The sequence below is a fragment of the Fringilla coelebs genome (genome assembly GCF_963513975.1).
Source record: "Fringilla coelebs genome assembly, chromosome: 8".
Taxonomy (NCBI): Eukaryota; Metazoa; Chordata; class Aves; order Passeriformes; family Fringillidae; genus Fringilla; species Fringilla coelebs.
This window is the reverse complement of record NC_140066.1, coordinates 23,426,605-23,447,158: the sequence shown is the minus strand read 5'-3', so window position 1 is coordinate 23,447,158 and position 20,554 is coordinate 23,426,605. Positions and strand designations below refer to the sequence as shown.

Sequence of the window (20,554 nt, the reverse complement as noted above, 5' to 3'; positions counted from 1 at the left end):
GTTCTGGAGCAGAGCTGATAGAAGGGTGCACAACAACATGCCCAAACTCATGGAGACTCGTGATGGAGTAGGCAGGCATCAATTACTCATCAATCAGCAGGGACAGAGCTGGGAGAAAGAATCAGTTCTCAGACTGGTAGAGAAGGCTGCCAAAGTTAGAGATCCCTCCCTTTTGGTGAAGCTGTAATGATTCAAGAGTGAGGCTTCCCTCACACACCAGTCACTACAAAAACAACGCCTTCATGCTCATGTGGCAGTGGACATGAAAAGTGCTCATGTGGACAAGAAAAGTTCCATCAGAGCTCTCTGGAGAAGGGTAAGCAAGTTGGCTTGCTAAAGAATTATAACTACCAGCCTGAATTATTTAGACTAATTTTTGTCTTTGCTCTATAATTTTTGTGGGTCTTCCTACCATCAGTTTTCTCTTGCAGATGGAGAAGTTTCTAGGGAATGCCTTCACTTTCTTTGCTTGGGAATCCTTTTTTTGTGAGTGAAGGTGGAAAGCAATGAGCAGAAAGGTGTTTCACCAGTCCCAAACCTCATGGTCCCCTTAACAACAGCAAAAAAGCAACATTGCTCTGTGTGATTAACCCCAGCTGGGAGCAGTCAGCTCAGTCACCTTCTCCCCACACAAATTTACCACTACAAAGCAGAGCAAATACCCATGGCAAAAGGGACAGAGACCATCTGACCAGTGCTGGCCTAAGCAGCCTGGAGGTTCCTCTTCAGCCACACAGGGAGCTCCAGGAAGCTCTCAGATCTGTTAAGACATGCAGTGTCTGTCCAGATCCTGCTCCTGCCCTCTTCTTTGGGGGCAGTCCAATGGAGTAACAGGACTGCTCAGCTACACCCCAAATACCACTTCCCAGGCCATAAGCAAAGGCTCTGGAGAGGGCTGTTGATTGCTCAGAGGCAAGGCAGCTTACCAGCTCTTTGAAGAAGGCAGCCTCCTTATGCTGCTCCGAGTAGCGCTCGTACTGGTCCAGCCCGTCCTGCAGCTTCAGCGTCAGAGTGTCGTAGTTGGACCTCACCACCTCCAAAACCTGCCAGGAACAGCCAAACACAGCACAGGGATCAGCACCCACAGGCTCCTCAGCACAGGAGGAGCGGGGCTGAGATAGATCACAGCTCTGGCACCTGTCTTCACAACAGACTTGGCTTTAGCAGCCAGTATTTGGCTCATGATTAACAACACGGAGGTGGGCACTAAAAGCTTCCTAATGCCAAGAACCAGTCCTGAAATTTATAAAATTTCTCCACTCATGAGAATGGTAGATGAAACCTATATCGATGACAGCAACAGCCTTCTGTCATCAGAATTAGACATATTAATAAATCAAGCAGCTAATTACCACATGTACACCCAGATGCAACAGAGAAGCACAATACAAACACAGATTTGCCCAGTCCCAGGGTCTTTCCAAGGTTAGTTTTGTCACTACACTTCCCTCCTGGCTCATGAATCACCATTCACAGCCTGCTAAATCACCAGCTTCTAGAGCTGCTCAGGTCAAGCTGCTCTGCTTCCATACAGAGCACTGCATGCCTCTCCTGACAGGAACAAGCTTCTGACAAGCACTAAGAGAAGACCAGCCTTGGTATGGACTCTGCTTTTAGAAAGACATGAAGACATGTGAATCCAGGTCCTTCTGCCCAGGAGATAGTAAAGTATCTTTGGTTTTTACAACCAAAGCAGTTCCAGCTTTTATTGCTCAGCTCCCAGCGCTGGGCTATACTTGCAAACTCATAGTTACACATCTCTGTTCTACTGAACTATTCATTTTCCTAGCTAGGGAACACCAAGAGGGACTCCCACAATGATTTTTAGCTTTAATGAATCGCATGGACCAACACATTCCTCAAAGCACTTGTGAGATGGTTGGTGACAACAATCTTCCTACAAGGAACCATAGAGGTCAACACTCCTGGGCAAACATATGCCTGAAATGATTCTCCTAAACACAGGAACTTCATTCTTAGGCTGTTGCCATTTGCTCTGAGAGCTAAACAGAATATGAACATCTGAGGTTTGCACTACAGTAACCCCAGCTCATGACAAGCTTCAGCCAGGAAGACACGTGGTAAAAGATGCAAGAGAAGAGGACCCTGCTCCAAGGCATCACAATTCAGAAAAGATCCTAAGAAGAGCATTGCAGAGGACTGAAGACAGCAGTGACCAGAGCAACAAGGAGCCCTTGCACTTCTCCTCTTGTACTCCCAACAGTGTAAGCACGACTGTCAACTGCCCCTTTAGGCAGCTGCCAGCTTCTGCCCTTTACAGGACTGAATCTTGTCCTTACATCTTTTATTCCAAGAAATCTAAAGTTACTTAGGGTTCCTTCAAAAGCTTGTTTCCCCCAAACTCTGCACCTGGCAGTGGTGCACAGAGGCACTCATGCTAGGGCCTGAGATGACAGAAGCTACAGGGAATAATCCAAATGAGGACTGGGGGCAAATAAGGGGTTCCAGAAGTGGTTCCCAGGTGAGATGGTCACACAGCAGTCTCTGCAGCTCAACTGCCCTGCAGCATTGCAGACATGAGCTAGGGATAGGAATAAGGATTTGGACTTGAAGGTCTCAGAGCCCTTTTCCAACTGCACTGATTCTGATTCTGCAATGTTATTTAAGAACAGCTTGCCAGTGTTGCAAAGGCTCACAGCCTCCTCTCCAGCACTCATTTCCTAATGCTGTTTTGTTTGTCAGCTCCACTGGCAGAAAGAATTCCCTGCAATGACATCCATCTCCAAATTCAGCCTGCCCTTCTTGCTCCTGTGTGCAGAAGCTACAAGAAGTATTGCAGAGCCAAGAGCAATGATGAAAGAAAGCCACCTGGGCACAGGAATAACTATCCACTAGGGACACAGTGTAATAGCATAATGCACCTTCTTCTGAGCAATAAAGGATCTGGCAGCTTGCTCCTGTCAGTCAGAGGAAGCCAAATTGATCAAGATTAATAAGCTGCAGAGAGAAAACCTGGTTTGAAAGGTGAGGAGTTGAACAGGCTTCTCCAGCAGTAATTCAAGAGCAAAGGCATTTCATTCAGGGCTACCTGACTCCCCAGGAACCTTCCCTTCAGTCTCCCTGCACTCCCATACACACAGGTGTGCACAGTGCCACACAGCTGAGATCGCTCAATGGATGCACGTGCTTCTTCAGGAACAATCAGGATTCCTCCTTGCTAGCTCTGAGTAGAGATCTCTTCAGATACTCAAGAGAGGCATCCTCAAACCATGGTGAAGAGAAGTAAACTCTGAGAGCAGTAGTGAGCTCTGTAACCAGAATCCTTTAAATCTGTCTGCTTGCATCACCTTTGAAAGGCAGCTAAGAACTCAGTTTGATACCTCAGGATGCGGACAGGGAAGGAAAGAGGTCCCCACAGTCTCTACTCTGTTACTTATTGTAATCTCTGCAGTGAGCTTGAGATCAGCTTATCCCTTCAGCTATGTATTTCATTGGCTTCCATTCCTTATCTCCTTTAATTATGAAATAGAACTTAAAAAAAAGAAAGGGTAAGTTAAAAATAAACAGCTTCTCTCTACTGCCTGATAATTTCCCTTTCTTGCTGCTACTGAGAAAAAAATGCTACGTGGGATCTGAGATAAACCCACTCACAGATCATTTCAACTTCATACCTTGTAATGGATAGAAACTATTACTGAGAGTAGGACCTGCCATCCTTGAGATGATTTCATCTGCTCTTTAAGATGCAGCTGCAAGACAGAGGACAGGTCAAAGAGCAGCAAAAGGTATTAAGAATACCTAACAGGAAGGTTTGAAAGACATCAACTTCCTACACAGATGACAAAAAACTCACATCCTTTCTGTAATAGAAGACTCTATGTTAGCATCCTTTGCCCTTCTTACACATTGCTTTGACTTTTGCTCAAGAAAACTACTGCAGGAAGAACAGCTTTTTTCCTTAAACACACAAGATCTTTATCTGCAACCTTCCTGTCAGATACAAAGGAACTAGAGCAATTTAATTTTGAGATTAAAGCATTTCTCCTTCAAAGTCTTGTTCAACCCATTCTTCTTGGAAGTCTTGTGTCTAGAAAACATGAATTCCAAGATGGTCAAGTATGAGAACGGAAGGGATTTTTAGCTGCTCTTGCAAACAGATTTTAAATACTCATTCAGATTTTTACAATCTCACGAGAAGCTGGAAAAACACCAGTTTTAGTGTCAGGCAAGGACAGATGAAATCGAGCTGTAGATGATCCTCAAGGAGTTTGATGTGGCACCCCTAAGACTGCAAGGATAAGCATGAAGGGGAAGCTTTTTTCTTTTTTTAAAAATAGTTTACTGGATCTTTACAGTGAAAAAAAGCCAACAAACAAACCCTAATGGAGTCACAATCTAAAAGTCTTTTTGTAGGTTACCTTAGGGGGATCAGAGTCTTTAAAAAGCAGTATGACGGAAGCAAGCAACTCAGACAGGGTCAATACAAGAGGAGAGAAGGCTGCTGAATTCCCTTCCTGCAGTTACCTGTATCAGCCCCAGAGGCTACATTTGCTCATTTTTTCCACTGCAACAAATCAGAGCTCAGTGGAGCTGCACCACTGTAAGTTAAAGATAATTTGCCATCAAATTAACCCCCTATCACCACTCACTCTCTGACTGCTTTCCAGAAGTTCCAGAGAAATGCTGGAGATTCAGGTCCCTGCATGTGTGTCCCCAAACCAACTTTTTAGGAGCTGCTCTGAACAGCAAGTTCTTTCTCTGGCATTCAGATTTCAGCTTCCTCCTGCAGCTACAACTGCCCATGCCCCATAAAACTCCCCTTCCCCAGTCATACCAACAGCTTGTGAGTAGAGGCATCCCCCCAGGAACATGGCAGGAGGGCTGGCTTCCAAAGGAGGGACTGATGTGGGGCTCAGCTCTCTGCAGCATCCCACCCATGCCATGCCAAGTCACTGCACCCAGAGGACCAAGATAATTTCCCAGTTTGTGGCTCCTTACTTTGCTCCATCCACCAGCTCCTTCTACCACTGCCTTGCAGACTGGATGGACAGTCTTGGTCAATTGGGTCAGTGGCCTCCTCCCACATGAGCTCTGAAACCATTTCCCCCAGAAGCAGTTGCCCCTATCCTGAAATTTTCAGCGTTCAAAACACACCATCATTTTGCTACACTAGTCACTACACACTGACTTTTTCCTTAGTGCACCAGAGCTGTTCCCTCTGACTGATCATCAGCAAGAGCCAACATACTGCATTCTCCCAGGAGAGACCAGTCCTCCTGGAAGATCCTGTCCTGGAGAAACACAGGGATTACAGCACTCTCCTATCCCCACTGTGCCCAGGAGAACACTGCTACTGTTAGCAGCAATGCCACAGAGGGAGCTGCACCAGCAGTAAAACCTAATGGGCAACATGCAGCTCTAGGGCCCATCTATCTAGCAGACATCAGTTGCTTCATTGCTTAGTAACTTTTTAACCTGCAGAATCTTTCATCATCTGCATCTGCAGTCTCTGCCTCACTGGAACATAAAATTAGAGAGCACCAGCAATTCACAGCATCCAGCAAAGGACCCGGTGGTGGTGGGTAGGTTCCAGGGAGCATGCACAGGTGATGACAGAAAAATAAAAAGGAAAAACAGAAGCAAAAACAAATCAAGGTCTCTACACTGTCTTTTTAATTAGCACAGGAAAGCACAAGAATGCAATCAGTCAGCATCACCAGTACCTCACTAAAGCCTCTCCATGCCCATAAGACAGTCATTAACTAGCACGACACAGGAGAAGTTGGAACAGCACTGACTGAATGATCTCACATCAAGCAAAAGGTAAAACACCCCCAACAATGCCCAGGTTAAAATGCACTTGCCCCTTCACCAACTCCCTGCTGCTCAGGGATGGGGGAGGGTCTCCAGTTCAGGACTAGCAAGGCCCCACAGCACAGAAAAGCCAGAGGCTCTGTCCCATCTGCTCCACGCCAGAGGATGGAGCAGCCAGTCTATGGGGCATGCAATGCCAGCCTCTCATCAGCACTACTGCACACAGGGCAGGACTGAGGGCAGCCAAACATGCCTTCTGTCTGCCCTGCAGAGGTGGTGGAGTCACTGCCTGTGTGCCACACCCAGAGGGGATTCTGGCAGTCCCACCTCCCAAACCAGTCAAAGCACAAAACACCACAAGCAAACTCAGCAATCTGTCCCCTCAGAGGGTGGAGGCTGTAGGAAGAGACTCTAGGGTTTTCCTATTCCAGTAGAAATGTGCATTTTACAATGCAGTCATCAAATGGGCTTGTTTATTCCAGGTTTAGTACAAATCTTCCCCTTTTTCTCCCTCCTTAATCTCTACAACAACTCAAAGTCCCTGAGTGTTTCTCGTCATGAATTCAACTGAATTGCAACATTTCTCATTGTAATGAAAAGGCTGCCGACACCTGGACTACAAAGAGGCTATTGCCTCTCCATAATAAAGTGCTGGATAATTGACATCAATTTTACAGTAGTAACTTCTAATTAATATAGAAAACAATTTTTTTCCAAGTGCCATCACACTTCTCACAGAGCAACTTTAAAGTTGCTGATGCAGGCTGAAGTCTTTGTTGAAATTAATCCCCAGAAGCACCACAGAGAAAGAACATAACTAAATAATTAGAAGTTAAATAAAAACACACACACAGCTGCCACATTTCCCAACAGACTCTGCCCAAACCCCAGCTGCACTCATCTCCTTCTCCCTTTCCTCTTTCTGTCTGCAGGAGCCAAGTTCAGAGAGAGGCTCCACTGGCTGCCAATGCTACAGACACATGCTGGAAGCAGCTGCCACTCACACTGGCTTCCAGAAAAGCATCCCTCCAGGACTAGCAGCAGCACAGAGCTTTTTTTTTTGTCTGACCCAGTACTACCTTACCTTTGCAGCTATCCTGGAGCTAAATGCAGTGCTGATGCTTTAGCACCACTCCTCACCCCCACACTGATCAAGCCATGACTATTATTTCCATGTTCATGAATGCTAAGAGGAAGAGGAGGAGGAGGATGTTGCTATGATAGTTTCACAACTCAGATTCCCAGGACATGCTGTGTGTACAGCACATATCTATGGATCCAGAGGATGTGGAGTGGGTCAGATGGGAAAGACAAAGATGTGGGCTGCAGATTCAAGGGTAACCATGCCACATATGTGTAAAACTCACAGCAAATTGCCAATCCTGCTCTGGTGTCCCAGATCTCCTGCATCCAGCAGCTGCAGCTTGTACTACATGCAGTGAAGGACCCATGGCCCCCTCATGCTGTGGGCTGAGAGCATGAGTCTGCAAGTCAGCCCCCACCAGCTCACACATCTGTCATTTCCAGAGTAGAAGGCATCATCTTTTCTGCCCTGAGTACAGGAAAATTTGTTGGAAGAAAGGATATTTTTTCCAATAATAAAAAGTTCAGCCAGACCAAAAGATTAAGTGAAAGCAAAAAAGGGCAAATTTCTCCTCTGAGGTATGAAACAGGATGCCACTGAGGTGGGATGCACCAATGTTGCTGGGCAGTAAAGCTGTAAGAGATCACTGGGGAGAAGAACTGCCTGCAGAGGTGGGTGCAGCTCCCCATGAGCTCCAGGGTAACAAAGAGACACGAATACATGCTCCAGTCCTGCTGTGGAGAATCCAAAGCTGATGGAACTCATGAGAGTCTTGCTCAGTGTCTGGAGCTGGACACATGGACAAAGTTGAGCAGCACACAGCAAAGATGAGAGAGCCAGGAAATAGGGAGAGGAGAGGAGGAGCCTCACCCTGCTCTCCACTGCTAGGGTTGGTGCAGGGACCTCTGCACACAGTTCCCACCAGGTTCACTCTGGCAAGCACAGACTAAAAAGTGTCAATCTCCCTCTGCTCTGCTCACTGAGCATTAGCCAGGACAGAGCTTCCTGGAGTTTGGAAGTGAACTGTCTCTGCCCACTAGTTGGTCCTTTGTCCCTACCAGTCACTTCTCGCAGTCCTGCTGTTTTCAGTGAACTGCTCTGTGCCCAGCCAAACATATCTAACTTTCTGTGTCCCAAATCCTTCCTGAGGAGTGCTTTTATACATCTGCACTTGAGTGGTATCAAAATCCAGGCCTCAACACTTCCCTACACAAGGAAAAGGTTTTGATCGTACTTAAAAGATTATCATTATTATTATTTTAGTTAGCAGCATCAAGGAGGGACATTTCACACCCCCTTTTCTCACCTCAGCATAGAGCCAGTCTGTCAGGCTCAGATGATATATAGTAGCTCAGATGTTTGTTCAATGATCTCACAGGGATCTGTGATCTTTAAAGGAACAAGCCTACAAAGGCAACACTTTCTATCCATGGAGCGTGAGGGTTTGGTTACAGTCTTTCTCTTCTGCCCACAGGTGCCTCTTTTAAAGATAAATAATTTATAAGCTCACTCAGAAAATTACTGTTGTTCTCTGAACTCTGCTAGCAGAAATGGCATCCTATTTTAGGACAAGAGTTATCTGCTTCAGAAATGTTTTAAACCTACAATCCATTAGAAGCCTTAGGTGTTCAACTTTATTTAATGGTGGTAAAAAACCCACTGATCCAACCAATCTGGAAATCACTCAGCTTTCAGAAACGTCTCAAAGCCAAAACTGTTACCCAACTCCACCAAGATGCAACTGTAAATGTATGAAACAGTGCCCATTCCAAGCTCCCACGGGACAGGCATTCCCAGTGATCAACAGGTACTTTGGGAAGCAGTAAGGCTGCAAACAAGGACCAAGGCAAGTAACAAGCAGACATATGGTCTCTATGTGCACAGCTGGCAGGCCACTTCGTTAGTAAGAGGTATAGACAAGCAGAACAGATTGATGTGGTGATAACCCTGGACATTCCTGCAGCCATCACAGCACTAGGCAGTGCTGTGATACAGTAAACACCTTCTGAGCTCCAGCTGCCTGGCAGCTGAAAGCCTGCCCACCTTACCAGAAAGTCCATGCCAGGAACGCTTTTGCTGCAGAGTAATTTCAAGAAGTCATGTCTATACATACACATGACAACTCCTACACATGTGAAATGCTCAACCCATTCAGGTTTGGAGCACAGGGAGCAAAAATGCATGTAGCCCCACACTGCTTTTTCTCAAGCCCAATCCACCTTTCCCAGTTTCAAAGATGGTCAGCAGATTTATACCAATCTGCATATACCACTTGGCACAAAGAACCTGGTACTCTTTGTGGGACACTGGGTGCTCCTTCCCAAACTGTAGGGGCAGGCTCTCCAGAGAACATAAAGGAGGCAACTCTGTGCCATTCAAGGAAGGAAAACAGGTTCAGTGGGCTTCTGCCAAGGGAACAAACCTCCATATACTGTGTAACGCTGGCACTTTCAAAACTCAGGCAGAGAAAAAGAAGTCAAAGATCCTGAAACAAATTATCTTAAAAATTATCAGTTAATAAAATAAGCAGTCTCCAGAGCAGACATTTAGATCTGGAAGGGGAGATACACCAGAAACCGAATGAGGCCCACTAAGCTTGCCTGGTTTTAGAAATTTTGTTGAAAAAGGCAGGCAGCGTTAAGAAAGGCCAGGATGATGGCAGGAGCATAAAACCCTGAGATAGATAGATTTGCTATTTTGGAGTTACAGCCCATTTTGGAGTTGTGAACCCTTATCTCCAGCTGGTGGCATTTATGAAAACATTTCTCACTGCTAGGTACGTAAGAGCACTTGCAATTCTGCCAAGGCTTGAAATGCACTGCAGATAGCAATGGACTGGACCGTTAATTTTTTTATTTCCCCTTTGTGCTTACAATTAACTTAAGTGCTGAAATGTGATGGGCTATTCCAGGAGAAGCTTTTTATCTAGCAGCTGCATTCTCACACAGAGCAGTAAATCAACTGCTGTCACCAAACCATCACACAAGAGGACAAGAGCATCCTTATGCTCACTGTTATCATTCATGTTACCCGTTCAGCCTAAGTGGCTAACCAGCATTCAGCAAATGAATGCTGTGATTTGTGTGCAACCTTTGGTGCAATTCTCTATTTACAGAAGACCTTGTCCTCCTGAACACTGAGGAAAAAATAGTCAGCAGCAGCTCTTCAGCACCATTTAACTGACCAAAGCAAGACCAGTAACCTTGGTCCCCAAAACAAGATAAAAGAGTGTTAAGTTGGGAACTGCTGCTCCAGCTGAACTGAGAAGCCAAGACGTACAAAGTTATTACAGAAATCAAAGACAGATAGAAGAACCTTAAAAATGGTAGCTGAAGACTTTAAGAAAAAGTTTGAAATAAAAACCTTCTAGGACCAGTAGCCAGAAAGCATCCTGGCAAATGCTGGGACTCAAATACACAGCTTTCAGCCGAGATTGCCTTAGTGAAATGACAACAGGACACCTGATGTACACCAGTAGAGACTCATTTCCAGCAAAGAAATTCAAATTTGCTCAGACGACAGTTAGCTCAGGAATAAGGCTGTCTAGAGAATAGATTAAGGCAGGATATGCAACAAAGCCCTTTCTGTTCAATCAAACCCAGACAGAAATAAGTGCACTGCTCCAGCTCGAAGAAACCAAAACCTAATTGTGCCCAAGGAAAAAATGGGGAGCCTTATTCTGGTCATGGTCTAATCAAACACCTGCAGTCACATGAGGCTTCTGGAACAACGACACCAGGTCAGGTTCACAGAAATCAGTAGAGGATTCAAGAGAGCTTGTGCCTCTCACACAGCCACCATGGACTTCTTTGGGATATAATGACTGCAGACTAACATAGAGATAAAACCAAATCAAAACTCACCAGGACTCTGACTTGAAGATCAAGACAAGTGAAAGGAGAACACAGACACTCCAAAAAGCTAGGGAGCCTGGCATGCATTTTGATTTTCTTTTTGATCTTTTACAGCAACTAGCAAGCCAATGGCCTTTATGAATGTACAGTCCTAGGTCTGATGCTTGCTGAGAAAAAGTGGATGCTAGATTAGGTTTTTTTCTTTTTTTAATGATCAGAAATCTTTTTAAACTTGGTTTGCACAGCATGAATAAATTTAATTAAAGGAAGCAGCAAAACTAAATACCAACATGCCAAAAAACTGGCCACAAACCAAGTGGAGGCTTGCATTTAAAGCAAGTCAAATCAATACAGGACATGCTAGAGAAAACCAGCTAGGACTGAAAAAGGAAGGTGTACCTTTGCAGGGGCAGACATTAGGAAGATCAGCTCCCTAGTTCCTACTTACATTGCAGCAATTAGTGGAAGTGATAAAAGGCAGTCATTCAGTGGCCTGAGGAGATGCAATGAAGCCAAGAAAGAGGAAACACTAAGCTCACCTGCCTGACTACATGTGGAAAATGGACTGAAATCTGTTCTCAGGGAAAATAAAAATTTTTGAATACAAGCAAGAAGTCTGGATAGTCAAAAACCCATTGAGCAAACAGCTGTTTGATTATTTGCACTATTTTGCAGTTCTTTGGTATGCTTGATGAACTAAGGGCACTGGAATCAATACACAAGATTTAAAACATAGGTTTTCAAAGACTTACACAGTGAAAACAACACAGTTTTTCTCCTTTATTTTTGTGTTCCCTCTAATAATTTCTAATTCTCTATTTGTCTTTATGACTACTGTTGAGTCTTGAGCCAACATTGCCAGGCTTATCACAATGACTCCAGGAGTCCTTTCCTGCATAACAATATCTAGCAGACTTAAAACTACAGTTTAATGATTCTGAGAGACTTAAAAAATCGGTCTGCAAAAATGCCTTCTAAAGATAGAGCCCAAAAGAAATGGAAGATCTGTACTCAACTGGTTAGCTACAAATAGCTAGAAAGACTGTAGTAGCAGTATGCTAAGGTAGCAAGCTAATAAGGAAAGGTGGGCAGTGCCTGGAAATTTGTGTGACTCAACCCACATAAAAGTTCTAGCTCTTAAGGCTTTTACAAATCTGGAGTTAGAACAGACAGCTATAAGCTGCTGGATGATCCCTATCCTACAGAAAATTCTGTAGTGAAAAGAAAACTTCAGCTGCAAAATGTCTACTCTAAGGCAGCAGTCCCAAAAGTGGTTTAAGCCAATGTAAGTGCAGGTCACCTAGCCTGCAATCCAGAGTCTGGAGTTCTTCCTTCAAAGGCATTCACTGCAGAAATAAGACATTCTACTGTGCAAGTCAGAAATCCCTCTGTTCTAAACACAAGTACCAAGGATGCTTGGGACCAGGCAGTACTGACATCAGGAGGGATTGAGAAGGCAAAGGAGGAGTAGAAATGACTAAAATACTGAGAATGCAGCTGTGCAAGTCAGGTTTATAAGAATTACAGCAGTTATGGAATTCCTGCCAAGACAACAGTATCAAATCAAATCTGTCCCAACTAAGTGACTCCTCACAAACCCCAGCCACACTTTGGGATCTCAGACTAATCTGCATTGCACAGCAGAGGAAAAGGAATGGACAAAGTCTGTGATGAGGGCAAAAGTAAGGAAACCAAATAATTTCTGATATGCTGAAGGAGTGAAGCTTGTTAACATTTTAATTTGTTGAATTATTCCCTTTTGTGCTGTTGGAATGTGTCATTCTTCTGAAACTCCATCTGGGCAATGACCAGAACTGAAACAGAACGAGACCGTTAATGCTTGGAAGCATCCACAGCCAACATGAAAACGTTTTCTGCCTGCAAAACCAGAACTGCTTAAACTTGACTGCTAAGTTAATTTAAAAGGAACATTTAAACAGCTATTGGGACAAATGGAAATGCAGGGGCTACCATCCAAGATAATCACTAGCAAGGGCAGGCCTGATGAGATGATGAACGCTGTAGGCTGAGACACTTTTTGACTGAAATGGATGTGCTGGAAAGCTGGCCAGCAGACAGTCAGCAAGGTGAAGCTGAGTGGGAGCAGAGACTTGGGCATGGACCACACACAGAAAAAACAGCTCAGATGTTTCTGAGAAATCAAACTGTCTGCTGCTTATTACTGTCCTTCTCAGAGAAAGACATCCATGTGCAATCTCTGGAATAAACACAGAGGCACCAAAGGTTGCTGACACTTGTTTGTTTCTAGTCCTTTCTCCTCATATTATCAGAGCCCAAGATAATAGCTATGGCTCTGAAGAAGGAGTCCTGGCATGGTTAAATGGCATCTTGCAATCAAAACATACTTGGAGAACAAAACAGCCTTGTATTCCTTGGAACACAGTGTTTATCCCATAAACATTTCTTCCACTTATGTCCTTAAAATATCAGACCTACCACCAACCTTCAGCACCAGCACTCTCACGATTCATATGCTCCCAGCAACAAGCCCAAACACTACAGGAGACAAATCTCTTCAGAATGAGGAGCTGAGAAAGACTGAAAAGAGGCATCTTACCTCTATGACAGCAAGCTTTTATCTCCACAGACATTCAGATGCTGGATGGGCAGGAAGGACATGACACAAAGGTGAGGTTTATTGCTGACAGGCCAGATAAGATTACAGTGTTGGCTGTATACCCACCACTGACAATCAAGGAAAAGGTGACTTGGCGGGCATCTGCTCTCTCCAAAGGATGAGGAGAACAAAAGAATACAACCTGTGCTTCCTTTCCAAAGCACCTTTAGCTGTTGACTCCTCAAATTGAAGTGATCAGCAAGTTGAGCAGCAAGCTGGAGAACTACTTGTCCACAATGCCTGCCCTCTGAATCAAGAGCATGCACCCTTTGCTGTCACAGCTCTAAACAGAACCTTCTGGCTATTGAGGTGGGATATGCTGAAGACTTAAGTAAAGACAATGCCACTGTCCTGGGGATATGAAGCTGATCACCAGTGCTTCTGCTTTCTCTATATATTTCTCTTTTGCCATATTCCATGGATCAGTACCTGCAGGATCTGTGATGGAAATATCATCTCCACTGTAATTTCTGCAGTGCTTGGAGGACACCATTATTCTACAGCCTAAAAATCCCTGTGTGAGGATTTAATGCTCCCAAGTGCCTCTTGGACATCAAACATTTTGAAAACTATTAGCTCTGATGGGTTTTTGAATAAGGTTCAGGGAAGCCACTTCCTCAATATTTCTTATGAGAAAAAGGGAGCTCTGATCTGGTAGAATAAAAATTACTGAGAAGGAAGAAGAGGAGATGGAGAAACAAAGTCCACACAGCCCACATCGCCTGTAAGCAAGGAAATGAGATTTGATTCACTCTGTGATCCTGAGGTGTATTCCATTTCAGCCTGAATTTCTACTGCATAAATTCAACTTGGCTGAGCAATGTCCCCATTAGAGACTGTCCAAAGCAACCTAAGATTACCCACAAATGATCTTTGAAGCTGAAGGTTCAAAGCTTTGGTGAGGTGGGGCTTTTAGCATATTTTTGCATGAGCAACCCATAAACCCATGTCTTCCCAGAAGTTTGAAGAAGACAATATAAAGAAAGCAATTAGATACAGTGCATACACAACTCCTTATTGTTGCCAATTAATCAATTTATTTATTTAGTTCACTGGTTTAATTTCCTTTTCCTACACCACAGAGAACAACTCTGGGTCTGTTTTCTATGAGTCAAAGGGATTAGATGACAAGCTGAAGTCACTCACTAAAAGGACTTGAGGGCTTCAGTTCAGGGATTAATAACTCAGCAGCTTTTTCTCCAGATTTTAAAAGCTTTAATTTATACTGCATCAGCCAGTAGTTTTATTTGCACAACTATTTTTGTTCAAATGGGAATCAAACCCTGCTCTTCCCAAAATGCTGCTGCATTGCCCTCTTGATATTATTCTCACATCCAAATTTTTGACTATATGTAAAGAGGATTTCATGCTTGCTTAGGAAATTTCTTAAGAAACTGTACCTTATAGTAATGCACAAGTTCAAGTTCTACTTGGCTCTTCCTGAATAACCAGACATAACAGCTGAGTAGTCCCTTCAGGAATTCAACACCACTAGAAGGCCTGGGTGGCAGCTTTGGACCAGGCTTCTCTGTGTCTTCAACTCAGTCTCACATTTCAAAGAAGCTCTACAAAATGTTTGCCTGCATTTGATCACATAGTAACACACCTTTAAGGATACAGCAGAGGAATCCATTCTCACCCTCAGCTAACACAGAATAAATTGGTACCACACTTATCGTGCTAAGGAAGCCAGGGCAGAAGCTAAAGGGGGTCACATTTTTAATTACCCTGTAGAGACTCTGATCTTACAGTCCTAAGTATCATTTGCTAAAGGGAGTTTCAGTGAAATAGTGCTATAATTTAACCCCAACACTTCTATATCTTAGACTCCATAAAGAAAACACAGAAGCAAGTCTGCAGGTTGAAAAATTCAGGTACTTCAAAGGTCTGGGGTTTCTTGGAACCTGAACTGGCCTGACTCAAAGACTGAATTTCTTCCATATGCCTTTTTAAGGCCCAACTTGTGACTGTGCCTAGAGCTTTTATTTGGTGTATTTTCACAAACTGCAATAAGTAGAGCTGTTCACTTTGTTTACTGCTTCTAGACAACAACTGCCATCTACAATCAACTCAGAGAGGACAGCAGGGCAGGGTTGGCAGCAGCCACAGGAAGCAGCATAGCAGCAAGTGATGGCTGTGCATTAGGAAAGGTCCCATCATTTTTCCTTCTCAACTCACTAAAATATGTGAAAGGGACTAATCAACAGGCTACCCAAGGCACAGAAAGGCCACAAAAAAAGATATCCCTGGTGTCCTGTTAAGGCCCAATCCTAAGATGACTACCAAGGCTTTATGAACCAACTGAAATCTCCCAGTCACAAGTCTCCAAAACTGATACCAGAAAGAATTCCAACATCACAAGAACTGCAGAATCAAGAAAAGCAAAAGAGAAATAAAGTGACCTACTTTATATTCTGTCATCACATATTGAAAGAGACCGAATCATAAAATGCCAGGAAGGCACATGCAAAGGAATCCTCAAAATGCGTGCACTGTCAGCAGCGTGACAGCTCTCAGCCACCCACAGGAAAAACAAGGGCAGGGAAAAACTCTACTCAAATACTGGAACAGTTCAGTACCCAGAGAGAAGGGAACATACAGTAGGAGCTACAGAGAACACAAGAAGTCTGAGATCTGAAATGCCACTTGCCCTTACCCCAGCAGGCTCATCAGAGCCTCTGCCAGGGAGGGACACTGAGCGTCAGAAGGATCCGATCGCCTTTTCCAAGAGAAAGGGACAGAGGACAGCTGTCTTAAACATTTTCTGGCTATTTCTCCAGCATCTGTTCTTTACTCTGTCACAAGTGGCAGGGCAGAAGAATGTGCAGCAGTCTGTAAACATCCAGGTACAACTGTGTAAGGTGACTGCAGAGGGTTGACAGCCCAGAGTCTGGATTAACCTTTTCAATAACAACGCTGTTAAGAACTGGAAAGTAAGGGGCTCGGGGAGAGTGCAGGCAGATGATTTTCACCATCCATTCCCCAGGTTTCTACAGATTATTCCATAAAAATTAAAACCACTCATTCTCCAGATATAACTTCACAGATTTTTGCATCATTCTTTCCTAAAACAAAGATCGGGATCAAGCCAACTGGCCATTTTCCTTCAAGCATCTTAACCTGACCTTTTCCAAACCCATCACAGAAAAAGGTCTCCATGACAGGCCTAAGCTGAAGTCATGCTGAGTTATGAAGTCATGCTGAGTCATGTGTGAAAAACATGGCAGCTTCAATCCTCATCTCACAACAGAACAGTTACTTGCATCTTCAAATCATGCCTCACTCAGCTGAAGGGTTTCTGGGTGACAATGAGGGACCAGGCTATGCCTTACGCTAACAAGATCACGTGTTAACAACCAACTTCCTGAGCAACTAGGACAGGAGTGGTCAGTGACCAATCTCTCTTTGCTAAAACATTTGGTATGACATTAACTGCCCAGCCCCAGTACCACTTATTCCTAGTTCTGATGCATCAACACACTAAATAGCAATAGAAGCACTTTAGGACTCAAGCAGTCCAGGAATATTATCCCTCTGGGCGCTACTGAGGGTGGAAAGCTCAGCAAAATCTGCATGATGTGGAAATCTGTCACCAACCAGAGAAATTAAGGTTCAGATCATGTTAATATTCTACCCTGCAAAAAGTGTGTCACGCTCAGGTACCTGCAAAGAGGCTGAGATGAAGTATTACAGCAGATTTCTTTTTATGCTTCTGAGAAGGGGAGTTTAGCCCAGCAACAGACCTAAGTTTTCTTTCTATGCCTATAAAGTGACTTGTAGGTGGTACTGTAATTAAATAGGTCCATCCCTTAAAATAGAAAAGCACATCTTTACAGCTGAGGTGAGAACTAAGACTCTGTAGTGAGATGCTTCCATTAAGTCACTAGTTTTGAGAAGCACAAATAACAGGATAGAAAATTCCCAGCAAAGCAGCCTGGATGCGAAAAATTAAAGCAGACAATCAAGGTTTGAATTCCAGCATGCCTACCTCAGCTCTCTCACAAATCCACATTTCTGTTTGCATCAGTGGAAAGATTGTTCTTGTTCTAGTGTTTCAAGATGTTCAACAAAAAGAGTACTTACTGCAAACAAAACAGCCTTAAGAACTCTACACTGCAGTACACAGCTACCTTTTTTAAGAAATGAAGGGGTCAAAGCCCCCTGCACATACAGTCATATAAAGCTCCATCTAGAACCACGTTCTGTGTTGTAAGCTGTTTATAAAATGACAGATAAACTTGGTGGTGACAGAGATAGCTAATGTTCCCTGCAGGCTGGACAGATGCAAATCACCAGCATAACAGAGCTGAGCAGAGGCTGGTACCTAGGTTTGGGGAGAGGTATATGTATTTCTAGTGCAGAAGAGAACTGCAAAAGGAGACTCAGTCATTAATCAGCCAGCTAAGCACACTCTCCCTTTAAACACCTGAAAAGGGAACTGTTGGCAGAATGAGAGACATCTCAGGGCTCTGTGTCACTTTCAGATTCCCATATGGATTGATTCATCCTGGGTTTGGAGCATTATTTGCCACTGAACTAGGAGAAGGCTGCAAAGTATAATGCACTACCTAAGTGAAAAGAGTGGTGCCTTACTTGCAGGAAGAGCAGTAGTTTGGTTTACAATATGCTGAAGAAATATAACCAGAGGGGAGTAGATAGCAGTGCCCAGACTCTCACAGTATTCCCACAATACTGTTACTTCCAGCTTTCCATTGTGTTAAACATGCTCATGGTGCTCCAGTGCAGCTCAGTTTGCTGTGAAGAAAGGTAGTGCAGACCTTCCTAAAGCCAATGCACCCCAAGAAGAGTTAGCCAGTCCCCTCGTGTCAGCTCCCTGACACTAAATCTCATTGCCATAATGACGCCTTGTCCGTCCCTGCAAGCAGCTGTCACTGTCTCAGAGACAGAAGCTCGTTCATGCCATCACAAATGGGAGAAACACTCATAAGAACTTCTACAGCTTTCACATAGGACCCAAACCCAGCATTTTCGGAGTACTCAGGAAGCCACAGAGTATGATTTCAACAGCATCCTCTGTGTGTTTTTACATCCAACTCAAAAACAAATGCAGTCTGCCAAATTACAGCTGCTGAGGAAAATACACTTGGGAAACCACGATAGGGTTTGTGCACAAATAAGCCTTCAGCAGGACAGTTCATTAGTGGGATTCTGCACACAGTGACACTTAGTGGCAAAGTTTCCAGCTATGAGACTAAGGCATATGGCAGGAGTCACTGGAAACAATGTTATTAGGTGACAGTCTGCACATTACTGCCTTCTCCAACTGTTGAGATTGCAACAGTAGATTTTCCACACTGATCCATCTTGCTGCCAGAGGTCATCCCAACAAAGACCTGTTTTCACGGAAGAGGAAAGCTTGCTACTTTAAACTAACATTGATACAACTGTGACACACCAGTTAACATTGATACCAGTGATGCTTGCTGGGTCACATTAGCTTATTCTAAAATAGTATGTACTGTCAGACAATGCTCCACAACAATTTACCAGTTTCTTGTCTGGGAGACCAGCATACATTTGTCCTCTTGGAAATTCTTGCTGTGAAACATTTATTGATGGAGAACATAAATCCACAGATCAGAAAATGTGAAAGAGGAACTCCTCCAAACAGGTGCTCAGGTGAAAGCAAACACAGGGCTATGAATTAATCCTTCTGCAGGCCTACAGCCCTGCCAGCTATGAGGCAGATGCTGCTGCTCAAACAGCATGTGCTGCCAGCAATACTTAGCTCCCCAGGAGCTTATCTGTGCCTCAACTGAGCCACAGGGGAATCCTGGGGCCCTCTGACTAAGGCAGTGGATTTGATTTATAGCCTCTGGCACTTGGCTGATGAACCACCTTCCCCAGCTTCCATCTCTCTAGACATCCATTCTCCCAGCTTGCTGCCTTTTGAGTGGCACATCTTGGTTCTCTGAGCAATCCCAGTGCCCGTCCCAGATCTCCCATGAAGACAGGAAGAGTGACACACATCAGGGGTGCCATTCTCTCCACTGTTAAAAGGTTTGTCTTTGAGGTCTCTACTGTGGACAATAAATTTCTATGTACTGTCTTAACATCCAAATGTCAAGTGTCAGAGAGCCAAAAAAATGAATCTTACAGCTGAATGGAGCTCTTTTCAGATGCGGCACCTTTTGGCTCAGCAGCATTTACTCTCCTGCTCTGGAAGGGGTGGAGATCACAAAGCTCCATTTGTTTCCCACTTTGAAATCAGAGCCATGACCCAATTTGTCACTTTTGGGAAACAGCTGCAGCTCCAGCTAGAGGATCCAGAAAAGGAAGGCAGAAAAACATAATCTGCAACAGCAGGATACTACCAGAGAGAAGGAAGAGCAGCAGTCTCTAAAGGCAGGAGTTTTACCCTGAAGAAGCTCCAGAACAAGCAGGGCTGGCAGTCACTGCAGTCAGTCCCCTTTTGTGAGAGGAAAATGTGACTCCAGGCGTGGTTGCTCACAGCCACACTGCTGTCTGTAGCTGGCACAGCAGGCTGTGCTCCGTCTGCTTGCAGGACTCCCAAGCACAGGGACAATTGAGCCTAAGGAAGCTTAGGGTGGAGCTCAGGACTAGAGTAACAAATCATAGTGCTATAAATCCAGCTTTACAGAGGACAACCAAAGAAATTTGCACAGTATCTATAGGCATTATGGCAAAAGCCAATACCTATTGTTCCTGTTTCACAAGGGATTAAAGAACCTTCTCAATCTGAAGTTTTACAAAATGCAAATTGAATTGTGCATTCACACAAGCCAGACGTTGACAGCTCCTGCTTTAATCACAGTTGTGCAGAGTTGTAATTTAATCTTTATAAATGCAGACTGGTTTGATCATTCTGTTGCAATCCTCCGTGGAGCTTTCCCTGCCCTATACAGGCACTTAACAGTGACAGGAATCCCTAACACTGCTCTGCACTTCCTCAACTGCCTTCCCTGGCAGATCCCACAGCACTTCAAACGCTGTCTGGTTCCCCAAGGGCTCCCTACTGGCTCCCCTCACCCAGGAGGACACAGGGCTCAAGGTTTGCTCAAAGCAGCACAGTGACAGCAGGAAGGAGTTCAGACTTCACCCTGCAGCCCCTTCCTCTAGCAACCCACAGCCCCTTTTCTAGGTTTAGAAGCAATAAAAAGCAAGTATGTGCAAAAGAAGCACATATAAAGCAAATCTGAGAAGTGTTTTGTGAAACAAACT

At 44.3% G+C, this 20,554-nt stretch overlaps 1 protein-coding gene across 3 annotated transcripts in view; it reads right to left on the bottom strand.

Moving 5' to 3' along the window:
* Positions 1 to 20,554, bottom strand: part of ARMH3 (armadillo like helical domain containing 3) — a 123,642-nt gene that overhangs the window by 7,214 nt on the left and 95,874 nt on the right. For all 3 annotated transcript variants that reach the window (XM_084210677.1, XM_084210675.1, XM_084210676.1), the window contains one exon: positions 927 to 1,043. In XM_084210677.1, coding sequence (XP_084066803.1) covers positions 927 to 1,043 — 117 coding nt within the window. The remainder of the gene's footprint in view (positions 1 to 926; positions 1,044 to 20,554) is intronic.